Raw genomic sequence first — 18,001 nt, forward strand, 5'->3', positions numbered from 1 at the left:
CACAGGCACCCCTGGATCGCCTTCATTTCTTCTCCCCTCAGCTGGGACAGCCAGAAGCATGGGGACAAGGAGCGTGAGGAGCCAGGGCAGCCGGGTTGCCCCAGTTCTCCAAGTTGAGTCAAGGTGTATGGAGGGAGAACGCCTCCCAACCTGCTTGAGACAGCTTCCTTTTTTTTTCAGTCTTCTATTTTGTTATTTTTTTAAATTTATTTTTATTGAAGTATAGTTGATTTGTAATGTTGTTAATTCTTGTTATACAGCAGAGTGATTTGGTTATACACACATTTTTTTTCATATTCTTTTCTATTATGGTTTGTCATAGGATTTTTGTTTTAAACTGAAGGGTAATTGCTTTACATCATGCTGAGACAACTTCTGAGACCAGAATCATCATTTTAACACCTGAAAGGGCCATCAGTGTTCAGACAGTGAAGCAACAGTCATCTCAGGAATGACATTCAGTAATTTATCAACCAGAAAGGACACTGGCCTGGAGTCCTGGATGGCCCTAAGATGTTTCTGGATCACATAGAGGAGGGGAGGGCCAGTTATGAAAGGACCGAAATTCTTCCTTATTGAAAGAGTAGCCCTTTACCAACTAATATGGAAGAGTTTCAGTATTTTAATAAGTGGCATGGTTATGCTGAATATCCACCCTGTTTATTTTTCAGAAGACAAATGGAGGTCCATAAAGTAAAATAATCAGTTTGAAGATAAGCTAATCCAAGTTGAGATGGAAGATCAGCGTGAAGATTCCCCATGAACTTCCCCTGAGGACTCTCCCCCTCTGCCAGACACACACACATCCGCTGAGACACACATGCACACACTCACATACACACAGTAAAGCGCTGTGTGCTTAGTCATGTCTGATTCTTTGTGACCCCATGGACTGTAGCCCATCAGGCTCCTCTGACCATGGGACTATCTCAGCCAGAAAACTGGAGTGGGTTGGCATTTCCTCCTTCAGGGGAGACATGCACACATGCGCTCACATATACATAGTGAAGCATTACCCTGACTCAAGAGTACACAAGGCTCTCCTACCTCCTATTCTTGAAATAAAAGGAATGTCCAGTCCCAGGTGATTATACAGGAGAGACCAGGGAAGGACATCCACATAGGATGGCAGGGAGGAAGCCTGGATCAGGAGCCCTGAGTTGTGACTTCCATCCCTTGGCTACTGAGCCAGCTTCTCTGCTTGCTATCTGAGCTCGGGGCCAAGCTCAGGTGAAAATTGCCCCAGTGTTCCATGTCCAATCAGGACAGGGAAGGAAAGGTGTCTTGACTCTTTGGGGCAGTGACGGGGCTGTGAGGATAGGTAGAGTTAAGCGGGAGAGAGCAAGCCCAGGTCTTCCGTCCTCGCTACTTCCTTCCGCCCAGCAGCCAGCTTTTTTTATATTCCAAGCTTACTTGGGGAAGACACGCTCATCTTGCCATTTTGGAATGACTGTGCACAGGAGGAAGGCTGGAGCAAAGGCAGGGAGGACAGAAGAGAGCAAATGCAAGTACAGGGCTGACAGCTGTGTCCCCCGAGACTGCAGGACTGGTGTTTTGATCTGTTGGCAGCATTTGGAAAAGACCCAGTGTCTCGTGAAGGTGACTTTCCCCCTTGCAATACCTACAGGTGCCGCCAGGCCTGACCCCCTTCGGCCTCCTCTTTGCATGGCTGCGGTAGGTGGGAGAGCAGAGGGTTTTGGGTGGAGAGAACTTGGCTAGGGAAGTGTATTTTTCCCTAGGAATGACAGGGGTGGGTGGGAGGGGGGAGCCTCAGCAATCAGGCACATCAGGATTGTTGGGAATGTGAACCAAGTTGGTTTTTAATTGGGACAGAAAAGTGGAGCACATAAAGCTCCTTGAAATGATGATGACATCCAGAGGGGAGGTGGAGAGCAGGAGCCCGACCTTTGCTTCCTTTGCTGGCTGCAGAAATCTTTCCTGTGTGTGGACAGCCTCAGCTTAGAATTTGCGAGCTGGGGGAAGAAGGCAGTGGGAGGGGTGGGCCACGGCAGCCCTCCTCCCTCTCACCTCGCAGTGCTCTCTCCATCTAATGAGCTGTAAGGCCAAGAGCCAGAGCTTTGTTGGGATGGAAAAATCTGGCTGGCGCTCATTCTCGGGAGCTCTGCGGTTGCAGCAGCTTGGTGTTTTGCAAATAACCAAGAGGAGCCCAAGGTGGAAGGAGTTGAATATATCTCTCTCATTGTTCAGCATTTATCACGGTGGGAGCTGTCCATTCTGAGTGTGTGCATGTGTGTGCACACGTGTGTGAACATGCATATCTGCAAAGGGTCCTGAACATCTAGGTTGCTTTTGCTGCTTTTGACTGCATAGTGCCAGGTATCATTCCAGATAAATGCAGATTCTCAGGGAGTATGGAGATCAGTCAGCATACAGTTACCTCCGTAGTGATACTGTCACTAGTGCCTGCGCTTAGAGGCTGCAAGTGTCTCTTGAACTGTAAAAAAGCCCAAACCAGATGAAGGGACAATGCTTAGCAAATGGAGAGGTTCTATCTCTTTTCTTTGTAATTTATTGGTTTTGGCACTTCTGGAATGCCAGCCCCTGCTACGTTCACAGTCATCTTAAGCCTGAGACTGTGGTTTTCATTTTCTAGCTCCAATACTTAGCATGTATCTTGATTTATTTTTAAGCAGAATAATATAGCCATTATGTCTTATACATAAAATGTTTCACATTTTGAAAGTTTCTAGTTATTATTTCATAGAACTAGAAAGTACCTCATTTGCATATGAGAAAACAAGAGCCAGGGAAGTCAAGCCTCTCTCAGGTTGGACCTTGGACTGAAAGATCAGTCCTGCCAGTACTCTTTTCACTGATGGCCATTGGGGCCACCTCTGTAGGTACAGTGGGTGAGGGGACCACCTAGGGGGCAACTCGGGAGTTTAGGGATGCTCCTGCCTCCTTTACTGCTTGAGACTCCCCCTTCCCTTGGGAGGAATTTGAGCAGTCCATTTGGAGATAGATTCATAACCATTTGTCCTTGAGAAATGGAGGCCTTTGACGTCCTAAAAGAAAGGGAAGAGGAGAGGAAAAATAAAAACTGATTACCTGTCTCTCTTTCCCTTTTTTAATAATGTTCAGTACTTGGTAAGTTCCTCCTGGTATCTAACCTAATGAAAACCTGTCCTCTGTGTAGTTTAGTTGCAGAGGAAAAAGAAAAACTCCAGTCAGGTATTCTGTGTGCTCACGTAATCCTGAGGATTGCAGAGCTCTCAATAGACAGGGGAAACCCTTGAGCCTCTGTCCCTCCGCCTGTGCTATCTTCACTAGGCAGAAGTAATTTAACTTGCAAAGTTAAGCAAAGGCTGTGGGAGGCTCCTGAGCTCAACTTGAAGGGAAAAGGGACATTTTTGCCTTCTAGTGGAAGAAAACTCATTTCTCAGTGCACCTCAAGCCCTCCTCCTGTGCACATGAGCTTAATTTTCTTCCCCTCCTAATGAAAATGGATCAAAGCCAAGCTATATAGTCAAGGGGGAGCCAGGCTGGGAAGCTGAGTGAAGGGGGTGAGGGGGCAGAAACAGAGCTGTTCTCATGGAGAGGAAGTAATTAATTTTAAGAGAGAGCAAAGATAAGGAGACCCTTGGTAATAGAATGTCAAACTCCAAATGCAGCTGGCTAAAAATTAGAGCATAGGGAGTTTCTTTTGTTCATTCATTCATTCACTTATTCATTCAACAAATATTTATTGGGACGTACTGTGCACAGGCAGAGATGCCAAGCAGGCATCGGGAGAGGGCCCAGCTCGCCGTGACCACAGCAGGGCTCCAGGAACTGGACTGGGGACAGGTAGAGGTGGGTTTGCAAAGTGAAGCCACTCGTCATCAGGATGTCATCAGGATAAAGCATTTGCAGAAGTACCACTAAATAGCTGAATATATTGACCTTTTGGATTTAGGATTAGTTGCTTAAATATCAGCCACCATTGACCCCAGCTATATCCAACCAGCTTGTCTCATCACAGGTTAAATAATAATGTTGTCTTTTCTACTCACTGATTGCATTGTTCTCCGACTGGGTTCTGTCTTCAAACCAAGCAATTAGATTAGCTCCTCCCTTTCAGTGTCTGTTGACATCACAAAATTGCTGTAACAACAGACTATGATGTCAACAGAATGCCTGGTGCTGCTGAAAGGAACCAGGTTGGTCAGAAAGGATTCTGTCATCTGAAGATAAAAATGGAACAATATCCAAAGCTAGAGAAACTAAATTTGATATCAAAAAAGAACATCTCCAAAAAAACAAAACAAAACATCTCAGCAGTGTAAGATAACAGTGGGTCTGGAGCATCCTTTACTGAAACCCTTCACAAACAGCCAAGGCACTTACCGAGACTGACTGGAGAGCAGGCTTGCCTGGTGGCAGGGGCTTGGAAGAGATGACCGTCAGAAGCCCTTTGCATGGAGGGCCCTTGCACTTTAAGACACGGAGGACATCAGGAAAAGAGGAGATGTGACCATCTTCAATCTCTGGAGAGTTCAGAGTAGCCAAGGACGATGCAAACCTCGTTGCCCCAAGCAGATCTGACAGTCTCCAGCTGGAATTTATCATATTGCATCTGGGAAGTTTTACAAAAATTAACGCATGATGACCCCCGCTCTGAGCCCCATTTGCTACCCTCTTCCTCATAAGATTTGGGAAGAAGCTTTTCTCCCAGTTCACCCGAGCAAAGAAGTAAGTCCTCACCAATGGCTCTGGCTCCACAACACCCACGCCCACACGCTTCACTTGCTCATCTGCTGGGTTGCCCCAGGCAGAGGGTGAGTGACCTGGGCGACAGCCTGCAGCGGCATCTGGAGGGGTCGTGTAGGGGGGCGCCGCAGAGAAGTCTCCTTCACTGCGCTCCTGTCCGCACAGAAGGCTGGGCAAGCTGGAGCGGAGAGAGGAGACCCCGTCAGTCCCCGCTTCCGGCATCAGCATGGCACAATGGCTGCACGTGAATCCAGAGCTTCATTTAACCCTGTGCCCACGGGCTCAGAAAGGTCTCTCTGAAGTGAGTGGATTTCACCCGCGGGCCTGTGTTCTGGGCCAGGAGGCGGGGCAGCAGGGAGGGCTGGCGTGGGTTTCTGCCGTGCAGCCCCGGACTCCTCCACCCTCCCAGCGACTCCATGTCCTTAGCGCCACGAGGTCAGACTGCCTAGGAGTGTACACCTGCGCTGTGTGCCTGCTCCATCTCTCCGTGTTCGCAGTTTCTCCTTGGGGACCTGAACTGAGAATATCATCCCGCACTCACTCATTCTGCCTCCGGCGCTGTGCCCAGCAACGTTCTGATTGAACGCTGGGAAGCCACAGGCTCCCCTCTAGGGCACCCGGGCACCCCTGCCACCCCAGAGAGAGGCCCTGCCCCTCCCTGATGCCAAGCCGGAGGAGGGAACCAGCAGTGCCTACTGCCACCACGCACTGGAGCCCCACAGGCACTGCAAGCGGGACTGGAGGACTCACTTCTCAGAGGGATGCTACCAGCAGGCTGGCTGCCGGGTCCTCTGAGGCTGCCGCATAGGGGCCAGAGCTGCCAAAAAGATGCTGAAGTTTCGAGCTGATCGACGGGTCAGGTAGGGTTTCTGCACTGGACTGTGAGCCAGGTGAAGTGAGAGCTGAGTTGGCAGGTCACTGGCTCTGGGGGCGTCACAGTGAGGGGCCCGCCCCGTGTGACCTGGAGATCAGAGTAGTTAGGTCAATGGTTGCTGCATTGCAGTGCTTGTGAAGGGGACACTGTTTAGAAATTTGGTAGTGCCAGGGTGGAGTGAGGACGTCATCTGTCGGGGTTGCTGGGTAGGAGAGTCTAGGGCAGGAAGAATTCAGTGTCCTCTGAAAGACTTGTGCCGGCTGACAGAAAACTCTGTGTGGCTTCGGTGGGGTTGTGTATGTGTGTCTTTCTGTCTGTTCATCTGTACCAGTGCCTGCAGGAAAGATTCCAGCAGAGTTATCACAGGGAATGTGTACAACAGAGTGGGCCAAAGGCGATGCGAGTGGGGGTGAGTCGGGGAGAGTGTCGGGGTGGGTAGGTGATCTGAGCCGGGAAATAGCAGAGACCTTGGTGCCTCAAGAATCTTAGTTGTTGCAGCCTGCCTGCCCCCCACCCCCTCCACGGGGCAGAGCCAGGGATGCGGGTGACTGGAAACAACTGCTCTCCCTTGCCGAGATCCCCTGTGGTTAAGTTGAGGAGAGCATCCTTACTAGACGTGGGACAAAGGGAGGAATAGAGTTTGAGAAACAGAAAGCGGGTTATCAATGAGCTAGAGTTAGAACCAGGCTAACTAGACACTGGCCAGACTTAGGGTCCCGTCTGATAAGCCCAGGCTGCAAAACCCGGATTTCCACATAGGTTGTAGCCACTGCCCGCTGGGCTTCTATCTACCACATGTCTTTGGATTTGATGTGAACATGACTGGTTTGGAAGCTGAAAAAAATACCCGCTGATATTACGTCTAGCTTCAGCAGAGAGTTAGGCTAGGAAGTGTCCCAGAGTATGGAAAGCAGCTCTCTGAAAGGTTACTTTACTTCTCTCATGCAGCTGAAGGGATGTCCTGAGGTCTCTCTCCCCTGGTGCTAGCTGACCTGCCACTTGCCAAGCAGAGCACTGGCCCTTCCCTGTGGGAGGGCTTGGTGGCCTGGTTTTAAGACCCACAAGCCCCAGTGCAGCCTCTGTGGGCTCCATGCAGACACCAGCTTCTGGGGGTGGACTGGACATGTCTGGGCTCTCACAGTCTCTCTCAAGAGGGGTGGGTAAAGAAGACCTTAAAATTCTCCCAGCACCCTCTTCGGCTGCAGGCTTGAATCTCCTACCGTTTTCTTACCAGGTGGTCCTCGGCTTGCAGAATCCATCTCAAATGACTGCTACTTATGGCTTAGACCCTCTGCACCAGCCCTTCCCTAAGTTCTAATTGCTGCCCTTCCTCCCCAGGCTCTCTGTGGAACCACCAGGGAACTTTCCTGACAGTCAGCCAGAAGAGCCACAGCAGGGCCTCCCAAAGCAGCCTCCATGATACACCCCCACCTGCCTCTTCACAGACCCCGTCCCTGGTCCAGGTTTCCCTCTGCTTCCGGGCAGGCTGTCTTCACAGCACCCACTCCCTGGGCACAGTATCCATTAATTAGATATGACTGTTGAGCCAACAGTCACCTCCAATGCTGGACTGATCCTGAGGGCTCAGCTTCATCAGGTACCCCCTCGCCAGGGAGGTCCTGGACTTGGAGTGAGTGGGGGCCAGCCCAAGCTCAAGAATGGAACTCCTGGATCTCTTGTTTCATTTGAAGAAAGAGATAGAACAAGGGAGGAAGAGGTCCAAGGTCACAAGAAAATTCTTTTAGCAAATAATGAGTGAGCAGTTTTATGCAGAACCCTGGCAGGAGTTGTCTTGCTGAGGGTACCTGCCAGACGCCAAGTCTTGACCATTGGAGCCCCTCCCTACCCACCACAGACATGCCCAGAATGGCCACTGAAAGGGTTAAGTGGGCTTCTTTCCAGCCTAGTGATCTCTAGTAACTAGTTAACACTGTCAGAAAGACAGCTTCCCCTCCTGACTGACATGCTGCCGCTTCTACAGCCCAGACCTTGCTTGTCACTTTCAGTCCTGCTGGAAGACAGAGTGACAAGCTCCTGGAGGTCCCCATGCCTGTCACTGCCCAGGGCCCATCCACCCTTGGGCCTGTGTGTCTGCCTCCTTCATCTTGACCGTAGCTTTTCTCTCTCTCTTGCCTCTACAGCCATAATGAAAGACGGAACACATTTCTACACCCACTGACTGGCCAGGTCCCAGAGGAAAACAAAAAGTTTGACTTGAAAATGTATGTTTACTCCCTGCCTACTATTTGGCCTTTGTATCCTTGACCACCATGATCTGTGCAGCTGGGAAGCAGAGGGAATGGGGGGCAGAAAGGAGAGCAGAGGACTTTAGGGTCACTCACCTCAGTTCTGAGGGCTGGAAACTTCTGAGGCCCATCTGGCTTGACACCCTTACCCCTTTTCCTGGAATCTTGTGGGTTCCAGGTTGATGCATCCCATGGGCTGAGCTCAAGGAGTGAGACAGGTCTGAGACTGGCATGTCGTTCACCTGGGCTTCTGAGGGGCTAGTGAGCATCGCTGTGACCAGGAGAACCTTGGCTCGGTCAATGAAAGAAAAAAAAAAGATAATTAAATATCTCTCATGTCCACTGGGCCACCATGTCTTTTAAATTAGAAGGAGACGAAGTCCCAGAATCACAGGGTCTAGGTTTTTAAGGTAAATTTTCAGGAAAGGAAGAGGAGAATGTGCAGAGCTCCTGGTGTATAATCTTGGAAGAGCAGTGGAAGCAGCTGAGGGGACCCCTTGGGGCCCTGATTCGTGCTGAACACTGGAACGGTGAATAGCAGGGTTGGGGAAAGGGGTGGGCACCACCCATTGTTTCCTGGTTCTCACTGGTCTCTTTCTTCTTTTCTGGTCAACTTGAAATCAGATCAGCTTTGGACATGTCCAATAAAGCAGGTGGGAAACGCTCAGCTACCACCAACAGTGACCTAACCAACCACAGCATGGTGTCTGAGGTCCCTCCAGAGCGGCCCAGTGTCCGGGTAAGCCTAGTCAATCCTTGGAAATGTATCAGGCTGCTTGCTTGTTCCTGCAGGTTCCAAAGAGCAGGTGATGGGATACAGGGGATGGGGAGCAGGGAGGGAAGAGGGCTCCTACCAGAACCATATGGAAGACCCACATCTAGACCGGGGGTCTCAGCCTCAGCACTGCTAGTGCTGGGTCTGGGTCATTCTTTATGGTGTGGGGCCACCCTTTCACTGTAGAATGCTGAGCAGTGTCCCTGGCCTCTGCCCAAGATGCCCATCACCCATCCTGCAACGACCAAAAATGTCTCTCGACATTGTCAGATGTCCCCTGTGGGACAAAACTGTCCCAACCTCGCTGAGAACCACTGACCTAGGGGGACAGCAGGAGAATAACTAATGAAGGACCTGGCAACTGGGTGCTCAGAAAGGGAGGAGGAAGGAAGAGAGTGTCAGGAGAAAGGAGCAATCAGAGAAGGATGCTGCAGAGAGGTCCGGTTAGAGAAGAGCTGGAAGTGTCCATGGGGTTTAGTAACACTGTGGTAGTTGGGGGCCCTGACAAGAGTAGTTGCAGTGGTGTGATGTGAGCAGAAGACAGAAACAAGCAGAGAGGGCTTGCGAGGAGACGGGAGGGCAGGTACAGGGCACTGAGGAGTAGAAGCTGCTCTTGTAAGAAATTGGACAGTCAATGGTGGTACAGTCATACAGTGGAGGACTCCAGGGATTGGAGCTAGGTGTATAGCAAGGGTAAATCTTAAAAACAATGTCAAGTTAAAAAGCAAGTTGGAAAGTGTGAAAACTATAGTGTCATTTATGTAAATTGTACAAAGATGAAAATAATTCAGCATTTTTACAGAAAAGCTTGCAGTACAAACATATAACCATGGAGGATGAAAAGGTAGTGAGATCAGGGAGGGGGCTCAAAGGGAGTTTCAGCTCTATTTGTCAGATTGTATTAGGAAAGAAGACAACGTGTAGTGGTGATTTAGTCCCTACTTTTCTGAAATGGTTGGAATATTTCAAAAAAATATTTTTGAAGAAACTTAACTATAAAGGGAAATGAGGGGCAGAGGGTGGCAGCTACAAGATATGCAAGATGGAGGGAGGTTTTCTTTGTTTAGTTTCACGATGTTAAGGGCAGGAGGGAAATTACCCAGTAGGTACTTTCAGGAGAAAGGGCATAGCCAATGTGTCATGTTTCTGTAGAGACAGGAGCCAGGTGCAGAGGTGGTGTTAGCCTGGTTAGAGGAGGGGCCTTCTTCCTGAGGCTGCATAGAAAGGTGTGTGAAGCTTGGAGGTGGGACTAGGAGGTTAAAGACATCCCACCAGATGTTTTCAGTTTTTGCAGGAAAGTAGGAGGTGGGGTTTTCTGGTAAGAGTGGGGTGGGTAGAGGGGCATCGGGGGCAGGGCTTCAGAATAAATCCAAGGATCAGCAGTCAGCCAGGGACATTTGTATTATTGCCTGATAATATTGAAGGGTCACCTGAGGTCGTAGACAGAACTTATGACTCTGATTCATGGGTGGGTGTGGTTCTCCTCCAGCAATACTATGGCCTGGCAGATAGTTGCATTGACGGAAGGTTGAGGGTTGCTGGGAAGCAGTGGCAGAGAGATAAGAAGGCCAGGTTATTACTGAGGGGTTGGCAGGGGAATGGCTGAAGTGGCTGCTACTGGGAGTGGCTTTTAGGCTGCAGAGAGCCCGTGAAACTCTTCCAGATGTCGGACTGAGAGAACAGGGAGAGACTTAAGGAATTTCATATTTTGAGGGTGATAGATAACTTCTTCAGATAGCTAATCTCTACTATGTGTGAGTCTTTACAAGTAAAGTAGAGAAAATAATTTCACTTCCCAGTTTGAGAGGTACTTTGTGATAAACCCCAGTTTCTTCTCTCCTTCCTTCTACAAGTATTTACTAAGCGCTTACTGATAGCTGGACACCTTGCTAGGCTCTGGTGATGACGAGACGAACAGAAGCTTCTCTGTACAGAGAGCTCACAGTCTGGTGAGGGAGACAGAAAGCCCACGGTTTCGCTGTGGTGTGACAGGGTCTAGACTGTGAGAATGGCCGAGAGGGAGCAGCACCACCCCGGGAGAGCAGGGAGGTTCTGTAGACTGGGGGTGCGGCAATAGGCCCTGAAGGACGGGTACTAGAAGCGGGCTCTCCCACTCCCCGGGGGAGCAGGTGAGGAAAGGCCAGGCAGGTGGGAGAGAGCCACTCGCAGTCTGGCGTGACCGGGGGCGGTGGCTGTGTGGTGGGGTTGCTGAGAATGGGTGACGGCCCAGCCAGATCTTGTAGACCTGTCCTTGCATGCTGTGCTGAGGACTGGAATTCTCTCCTAAATGATGGAGCAAGCGAGAAGTTTTAAGCAAAAAGAGTAAGGCAATTAATAAAGTGTTAGTTCATTGCAGAGGGTAGATAGCAAGAAGAGATGACAAGCCATGAGGCAACAACAGCAGCGGCATTTGAGAGGGAAGGATGGGCTTGAAAACCATTCAGAAGATAAAGTCGCCAGCCCAGTGTGGAGGGCTGTGAGGAGGAGTGCGGGGAGGAGGGGACGCTGTGAGCTGGTGCAGAGAGCTGCTCCAGGCCCGAGTGGACTGTGGGCCAGTCCCCGGGAGGAGAAATGCATGCGTACAGAACAGCAAGACTGGTTATAAAGGGATGGCTTTGGTTTTGCGCTTATTCAACCTTAGTTGGACAACTAGTGAGCGAATGGACTGGGCCTTAGACGTGGATTGGGGAGCTTTTAGCATGTGGCTGGTAGTTGAGGTGATGGATGTGGACAAGGTGACGCAGACAGTGTTTGGTGAGAGGAAAGGAGTGAGTCTGAAGTCCACCAGCGTTTACGGTGGAGGCGGAGCTCGGGAAGGACTGGCCATAGACAGAAGTACTGAAGAGTGAGGAACGGCGTCCCAGAAACCAAGAGAGGAGATGCAGGGGGGACAGGAAGGCTCACTGCCCGTGTCCTAGAATGTCAGGGACTGCGTGGCCTGAGCTCAGTGACGTCGCAGAGACCGTTTCAGAAGAGACGGAGGAGGTTGAGGAGATAAGGGAGGAGGGGGAGTCAGCCTGTCTCTGAGGAGAAAGAGACGGAAGGAAGCGCAGGGGTTCCCTGATAGTGGACCGTGGGCGGAGGGGCAGTCAGGGGGTGTGGGTGTGTGAGAGACAGAAGACAGACAGACAGACAGACAGACGATGATTTAAGATGGAGAGACCTGAGCATTTTTGCCTAGGAGAAGAAGCCAGTGGAGGAGGAAGAAATGAAGACAGAGTTGAGAGATTAAAGATGAAGCAAGTCTCAGAGGAGACACCTGACTGGACTCAGTGGCTTTGGAAAGAAGGAAAATGCCTCTTCTTTTGACATTGTAGGGAAGGAGACGAGGAGAGTGGTGAGGGCAGTCATTTTCTGGGTAAAAGGGTGTGAAATTGAGGCAGTGCGTATCTGACAGCCTTGATTTTCTCTGTGCTGGAGGATCAGGCCACGGGGGAGGGAGGGGTGGGCAGAGGGCGCAGGGGAGCGGTGAGGGTGAGGGGTGGACAGAGGGCACAGGGGAGCGGTGAGGGTGCGCTGGAGCACCGGCGGCCCACATGACCTCGTCTGTGCTGCGCTGGCTGCTCTCCAGCAGCACCGTAATCTCCCTGTGAGTGCAGGGAGGGTGGACGATTTCATTAATCTGTGATTTAGAGTTGCAGAGAAGATCAAGGAAAGGCACTGGATGGGGTGCTGGAGAGTGAGGTTGATATACCCTGCCAGGGAACCTAGGCTTTATAGGAAAACAACCAATACGAGGAGGTAGCTGATGAGTCACGAGAAAAGGGGAGACATTCAGGAGTCACAGTGGAAAAGAAAAGCTCGTCTAGATGAGTGATGAAGTGAGACAGCCCAGAGGATGGGATGCTGAGATTGAAAGATAGGAGTATGAGAATTGACGATGCTGGTGACGGAGTCTTGGGAGCGGGCCAGGTCTAAGGTGTTGCCATGGGGGTGAGTTGCTGGGGTGGAAGTGGAGGATTCTGGACTTGAGGAATCAGGGTAGTTTAAAGTCAGGCCACTGGGTGGGCCATTGGAGCCATGAATTTGTCACTGTGATGCAAGACTTAGAACAAAGCAGATGAGTGATATCAAAATCCTTAGTCTCTGAAGGAATGCTCTGGGAGCTGATAGTGGTAAAAAAGGCTAGACAGTGAAAGATCAGTGGTACTTCAAGAGAGAGAGAGTGTTGCTAGAATGTGGGAAAGAATGGCAGTGTCTATGTGGCAATAAGGAGCCAGGAGAACACCTGTATGTCCTCCCTGCTCTGTGCTACACTGGACGTTCAAGAATGAATAGGACTCAGAGAGGATGGAGACGTAGGGAATCTAACTCCAACTGAGTGGGTCCAAGACGGCATTGCAAAAGAGGTAAGCAGGAGGGCCAGTAGGAGAAGGATAGGCTGGAAGTGAAGTGGAAAAAAGAAGTCTTATTTTCTCCTTAAGAAAAACCACATCACAGTGAGACAGGTGGGACTATTCTTTTGAGCCCCACATCAAAGATTAAAGAAAAGAGTAAAAAAATTGAAAGCCTGTGCCGTTGAGTTAGTAACAGATCCAAGGTTCTCACCTGAGCTACTTAACCTGAGGGCCCCCGGGGTGGCTCTGGAGAGGGACCACTCCCGCCAAGAGCAGCTCCCCGTACAGGTGGGGTGGGAAGGAGAGGGAGAGAGTGAAGCTGGCTGCTGTCTGTCCCCCTAGGCCGCCCGGCCATCCCGAAAGGCCATCGCTTTCGGCAAGCGCTCCCACTCCATGAAGCGGAACCCCAGTGCTCCGGTCAGCAAGGCAGGCTGGCTCTTCAAGCAGGTGAGGCCGCCTCCACCATCCTGCCCCTCACAACGCTGCTGTCTCCTTATACAGTCATTTCTCTGTATACTTTGTATACTTTGCTATGTCTTTCCCAGGTTCTATTTAAGTATATTTCTGTGAACAAATCTCCTGATTTTATAAAGGCTCTGAGAGGTTGAGTATCTTCCTAAAATCACAAAGAGAAATTAGCATCATATTTGGGAGTCCAGCCAGGTCTCCTGATGGGCGGAGGCAATGACTTTGAAATATACTAGGTCCCCCACCCTATCAGAGCCACCAACAGCTCGGTCAGCAGGCCCACTTGTTACGAAGGGAGGGATGTCTCCTCTGAGTCGAGGGGTCCAGTTCTCCTTGCTGACCCTGCCACTACCCCTGCCCGCCCTTCTGCTCACTCCTTCTGACTCTTTGCTGCCACATTTATCTTCCCTAGGGGAGATGCTGAGGCCCAGAACCACAGAATTGGAAGGTCCTAGGCAGTACTGTAATGTCAGTCCTTGCCTCTGAGGGCTCTTGGGGGTTGCTGACCCGTCTTAGTGACAGAGCCACAACCAGAAGCAGGGTGTCCTTATGCTGAGCACAGCCCTCATTCCATGGCAAGCCCCTCCTCACCACACCCAGCTCACAGAGTCTCCTGTCTGTTCCCCTGTGTGTCCTGCAGGCCAGCTCTGGAGTTAAGCAATGGAATAAGCGCTGGTTCGTCCTGGTGGATCGCTGCCTCTTCTACTACAAAGGTGAGCTTGTCCCTGGTGCTGGCAGGGGATGCCGAGAGCCAGTGCCCCCTCTTTATTATTCTGCCCTGTCACGGGGCTCTTAACCTGATGGATGTTGGCGGATAGGGGTGCACACATCCCCTCTGTGGTCTCTGGCACCAGTGGGGCGTGACTGTGAGACAAGACACAGCTCACTTGCTTACACTTTCACTCACTCGTTTCATACTCAACAGTATTTACCGAGTGCCCACTGGGCTTCAGGCAGTTCTGATGGTTAGTGCGGTGCATCAGCAAGACAGTCAGATGGCAGAGGGTGAAGTCTGGGTGAGGAGGGCAGGAGAGGAAAGGGAGGGAGAAGAGGAGGGTGCCGGTCACACTGGCAGGCCACCTGCTACGTGGACTGTGTGTGCTGAGCTCCCTCCTGTCCCACTGGAATGCATGATCCAGTCTAGGTGGGCAGGATTTTTTGGTCAGTTTTGTTCACTGTTGTACCCACAGCACCAAAAACAGCAGATGGCACATAGTTGGTGCTCTGTCAAGGTAGAATAAATGATTATCCCCCAGCTTCTGCCCTCTCTGCCTGCCCCAATACTCACTCCCTTCCCTCCTCTCAGAAAGGAGGGTAAAACTCTTATAACTCTGGTGCAGTGGCCTCTAAGAGGTTATTTTTAAAGCATGTACAGCAGCCATATGTCATGGAGGCCGTGGAGGGAACTAGTGAGGGTTGATGACAGTGACACTCCTGTCTCACTGACGCCTGGGCACTGAGGAGGGAGGGAGAAGAGATGTAGCAGGGGTGGCTGTTCCTTCTCCTTCCTACCCCCAGAACGGCAGAGCTCCAATTTCTCCCGGTCTCCTGGGGGCAGTTCAGTGAATCATTAACTTTGGCGCACAAAGGTTGTACCCAGGGACCCCTCCCTGCTGTCGCTGTGCCCCGAGGCACCTGAATCCCGAGGAGAGAGACCAGGAAGGGGCTGCATGTGTAGGTCCGGTCACAGAGGAAACCCCGAGATTGAGAGCGAGAAATCTGCTCTGGCTGGCCCCAGGACGCAGGGCCCCCCTGGAGCCAGAGAGCGGCAGCAACTCCAGGATGGGAGGGAAGCTGGGGTCTCTGCAGGGAAGACGCTCTGGGCCTGGTGTGAGGGGGAACCTTGAAAAGCCCTGAGCGCCAGCCGTGCAGAGATGGGAGTCGCTCTCCACTGGGGCATGCTCTCAGGAGACCCCTTACTCACTGGTCTGGAGTCAGTCCAGCGGGGCCCACACCCTCCCAGGGAGACAGCCTCGGCCTCCTGAAGAAGCTCCAGGTCCCCAGCCCTCCTGTTCGTCCGCCCAGCCCTTCCTCGGCACCATGTGGGGTCAGCGAAGGAGGCTGGACCTTGGGCCGAGGATCTTGTAGTGATGAGGAAGGGGGAGAGGGGACTCGTGGATTCTGTAACCCCCTGAGAGCTCCTCTGACCCCTCACTGAGGGCTTTACAGAGTCTCCAGCTCAGGAGTAAAGTGCTCTCCCGGGGAAGTGGGGAGGCTCTTGCATGGCCTCAGTGAGTCCCCACCTCATGGTTCCCACAGAGTACCCCTGCCCTGTGAGTCTCCCACTGACACCTGGGAACCGAGTAGCTGATCAGCAGGCTCCTGCAGAGATCCAGGATGAGTCAGCCGCAGCCTGTTTGTTCACCTGCTCCGAGGCCATAGGCCTCGCGGGGATGTGTCCTCTGGGCAGACTCCGGGGCTGTAGGGGGGGAAGTCTAGTGGGGGGAGGACAGAGCAAGCTGCCAGGAGCCTGGGAGAACCCTGGAGACAGCCACCCAGAGGAGGCTGAGATGCGAGTGTCTACCACCCCCACACCCCATTATGATCTGTTCGGGGCATCACTGCTGGGACTGCCTTGTCTGGAGGGGCGCTGGGGGCAGGAGGAAGGTTACGAATGCTAGCTTGGCAGTCAGACTTCTTGGGCTAAAGACCAGTCTACCACTTTCTACTTAAGTAACCTTCGACAAATTACTTAACCTTCCTGTGCCTCAGCCTCCTTGCCTACATAAAAATGGAGGTCATACAGCGCCGTTCATAGGATTCTTGGGCGAGTTAAACCTAAGGCTTTAACTTAGAACACTGCCTGACCTGTTGCAAGTACTCCAAAATGTTGGCGCTTATGTGCTTGTTTGTGGCTCCTAGGAATGTGAGCTCCCCGAGTCTAGAACAGTGTCTGCAGGGCTGCCCCGCTCCCCAGCACCCCAGCTCCAGGAGGTGCATCTCTTGTTGTGCAGAGCATGCCCTGTGTCTGTGGCTGTGTGATGGCCCCGAGTACCTGACAGATAGGAGGTGGGGAGCAGGGGCTTGCTGGTGTTTATCACCGTGAAGCTGAGGTGCTGTACTCCACCGCCCCGCCCTGCGGGGCACGCACGCATCTCACGGCGCCTGTTTCCTCGACAGACGAGAAGGAGGAGAGCGTCCTGGGCAGCGTGCCCCTCCTGAGCTTCCGGGTGGCTGCGGTGCAGCCCTCAGACAACATCAGCCGCAAGCACACCTTTAAGGTCAGTGGGCCCTCCTCTCCCAGGCCGGGTGGGGGCTGGAGGCAGTTCTCCTAGAGCACATGGGAATGCAGCAGGTTTAGGGGCCACTGCCTGAGCAATTCCAGGTGGTGGTACTGGGGGGAGCAGGCAGTGGACCCTGGACTCAGTCCAGGCTGTTGCAAGGCTCACCCGAGGCTGGCCCCTTGTCTTCTCGCCCAGAGCGGGCCTGTAGAGATGAGCTTCAGTCATACCACAGTCTTCCCTCAGGGAGAATTAATTCTGTGCTGAGTCTGCGGACCCTCTGCCCAGGGTCCTGGCATTGAGGAAATCCTTTGCCGCAGAGGCAGAAGCTGTAGGCCCATGGGTTTTTAAGATCCATTCTGGAAAGTCTTCCTCCCCACCTTTAGCCCAGGAAACTAGACGCCCAGGCTAGCTTAATTTAAGGATCTCAGCTGTCAGCTGTTTGCTCCTATTCAGTGCCCAGCATGCTCCCACGGGCCCATGTATGGGCCCTCAGTTTGTCATTGGTCCTCACTTTCCTTTTTTCCTTTGCCCTTCAACCCTGTTGCCTGCACCCTGTCCCTTTCACAGCCCTTGTCATGGGCCAGCACCCTACTATATTTGTAACCTTGCAAATGGCTTTTGTGGGCCTGTGTGTTTTAGATTCCTTGAACGATGTGCTGTAATTGAAAAAAAATCTTTGGAGAAAATTTAGGAATTGAGTTCCATGGTGGCTCAGACAGTAAAGAATCTGCCTGTAATGCAGGAGACCTGGATTCAGTCTCTGGGTCAGGAAGATCCCCTGGAGAAGGGAATGGCAACCCACTCCAGTATTGTTGCCTGGAGAATCCCATGGACAGGAGCCTGGCAGGCTACAGTCCATGGGGTCTCAAAGAGTCAGATACGACTGAGCAACTAACTGGGTGCAAGCATATAATGGGCACAATAATTAAAAGCCACTAACCTCATGGAGACACAATTTGAGGAGTAACGGCCCAGGGAGACGGGCCCCCCCTGCCTGCTCTGAGCAGCGAGTGTTGCTGCTCGGAACCCATGGGGGATCCACCCGTCAAAGACAGGCCTGCAGCTGTCTCTTCCTAGGCCAGCTTTCATTTTCCAAATATAAAATTATGATATCGACCATGCATTTTCTTAGTACAAAGCCCTCTCTCCCTGAGTTGAGACATACTGTCCAAGACCCTGAAAACCCACAGGTTGCTCGAGGGCAGCGTCCGAGTTCCTGGGGCCCCAGAGACGCTGGTCACCTAGCCACAGAGAGGTGGGCAGATACACAGGTGCCACTCCAGGGAATACGGACAGATTGCTTAGGTACATAATTAGTTTCCAGTCTCCAAGGGTCCTGTCTGCAGAATGGATAATCAATAAGAGTC

At 51.8% G+C, this 18,001-nt stretch overlaps 2 protein-coding genes across 22 annotated transcripts in view; one reads left to right on the top strand and one right to left on the bottom strand.

The window, feature by feature from the left end:
* The window catches only part of PLEKHA6 (pleckstrin homology domain containing A6), a 138,835-nt gene that overhangs the window by 88,936 nt on the left and 31,898 nt on the right, over window positions 1–18,001 (top strand). For 6 of the 14 annotated variants that reach the window (XM_081494938.1, XM_081494936.1, XM_081494932.1 and 3 more), the window contains 5 exons: window positions 7,726–7,806; window positions 8,455–8,569; window positions 13,285–13,389; window positions 14,051–14,123; window positions 16,531–16,631. In XM_081494938.1, coding sequence (XP_081351064.1) covers window positions 7,726–7,806; window positions 8,455–8,569; window positions 13,285–13,389; window positions 14,051–14,123; window positions 16,531–16,631 — 475 coding nt within the window. Of the gene's footprint in view, window positions 1–4,167; window positions 5,571–7,725; window positions 7,807–8,454; window positions 8,570–11,699; window positions 11,943–13,284; window positions 13,390–14,050; window positions 14,124–16,530; window positions 16,632–18,001 lie in introns of those variants that run through there. The other 8 variants (XR_014055031.1, XR_014055032.1, XM_081494937.1 and 5 more) reach the window with 3 other exon arrangements.
* On the bottom strand, window positions 1,793–15,928 carry LOC145507694 (uncharacterized). 8 transcript variants are annotated; one of them, XR_014055037.1, is made up of 11 exons: window positions 15,776–15,924; window positions 14,016–14,274; window positions 13,154–13,558; window positions 7,927–8,117; window positions 5,461–5,671; window positions 4,705–4,888; window positions 4,348–4,576; window positions 4,014–4,184; window positions 2,739–3,026; window positions 2,029–2,455; window positions 1,793–1,973 (listed from the first exon to the last, which is right to left on the bottom strand). XR_014055037.1 is itself a non-coding variant. In XM_081494945.1 (4 exons), exons 1-4 carry the CDS (start codon window positions 15,788–15,790, stop codon window positions 4,481–4,483), a joined length of 486 nt encoding a protein of 161 aa, XP_081351071.1. In that variant the 5' UTR covers window positions 15,791–15,901; the 3' UTR covers window positions 4,296–4,480. The 8 variants fall into 8 exon arrangements, 1 of the variants encoding a protein (XP_081351071.1); XR_014055034.1 differs by lacking the exons at window positions 1,793–1,973; window positions 2,029–2,455 and having other exon boundaries at window positions 2,517–3,026; window positions 15,703–15,908; XR_014055035.1 differs by lacking the exons at window positions 1,793–1,973; window positions 2,029–2,455; window positions 14,016–14,274 and adding an exon at window positions 14,343–14,422 and having other exon boundaries at window positions 2,517–3,026; window positions 15,703–15,903.

The sequence above is a fragment of the Giraffa tippelskirchi genome, chromosome 5 (genome assembly GCF_054371585.1).
Source record: "Giraffa tippelskirchi isolate mGirTip1 chromosome 5, T2T-mGirTip1v1.2.pri, whole genome shotgun sequence".
In the NCBI taxonomy this organism is placed as follows: Eukaryota; Metazoa; Chordata; class Mammalia; order Artiodactyla; family Giraffidae; genus Giraffa; species Giraffa tippelskirchi.

What these genes read in the sequence shown, in the direction of transcription:
- LOC145507694 (XM_081494945.1), bottom strand. An exon ending in TTCCAGCCCTCAGAACTGAG is followed by an intron (nt 4,889 to 7,926) that starts GTGAGTGACCCT and finishes TCTCCGCTCCAG; the next exon opens with CTTGCCCAGCCTTCTGTGCG. An exon ending in TTGTGGAGCCAGAGCCATTG is followed by an intron (nt 4,577 to 4,704) that starts GTGAGGACTTAC and finishes AAAACTTCCCAG; the next exon opens with ATGCAATATGATAAATTCCA.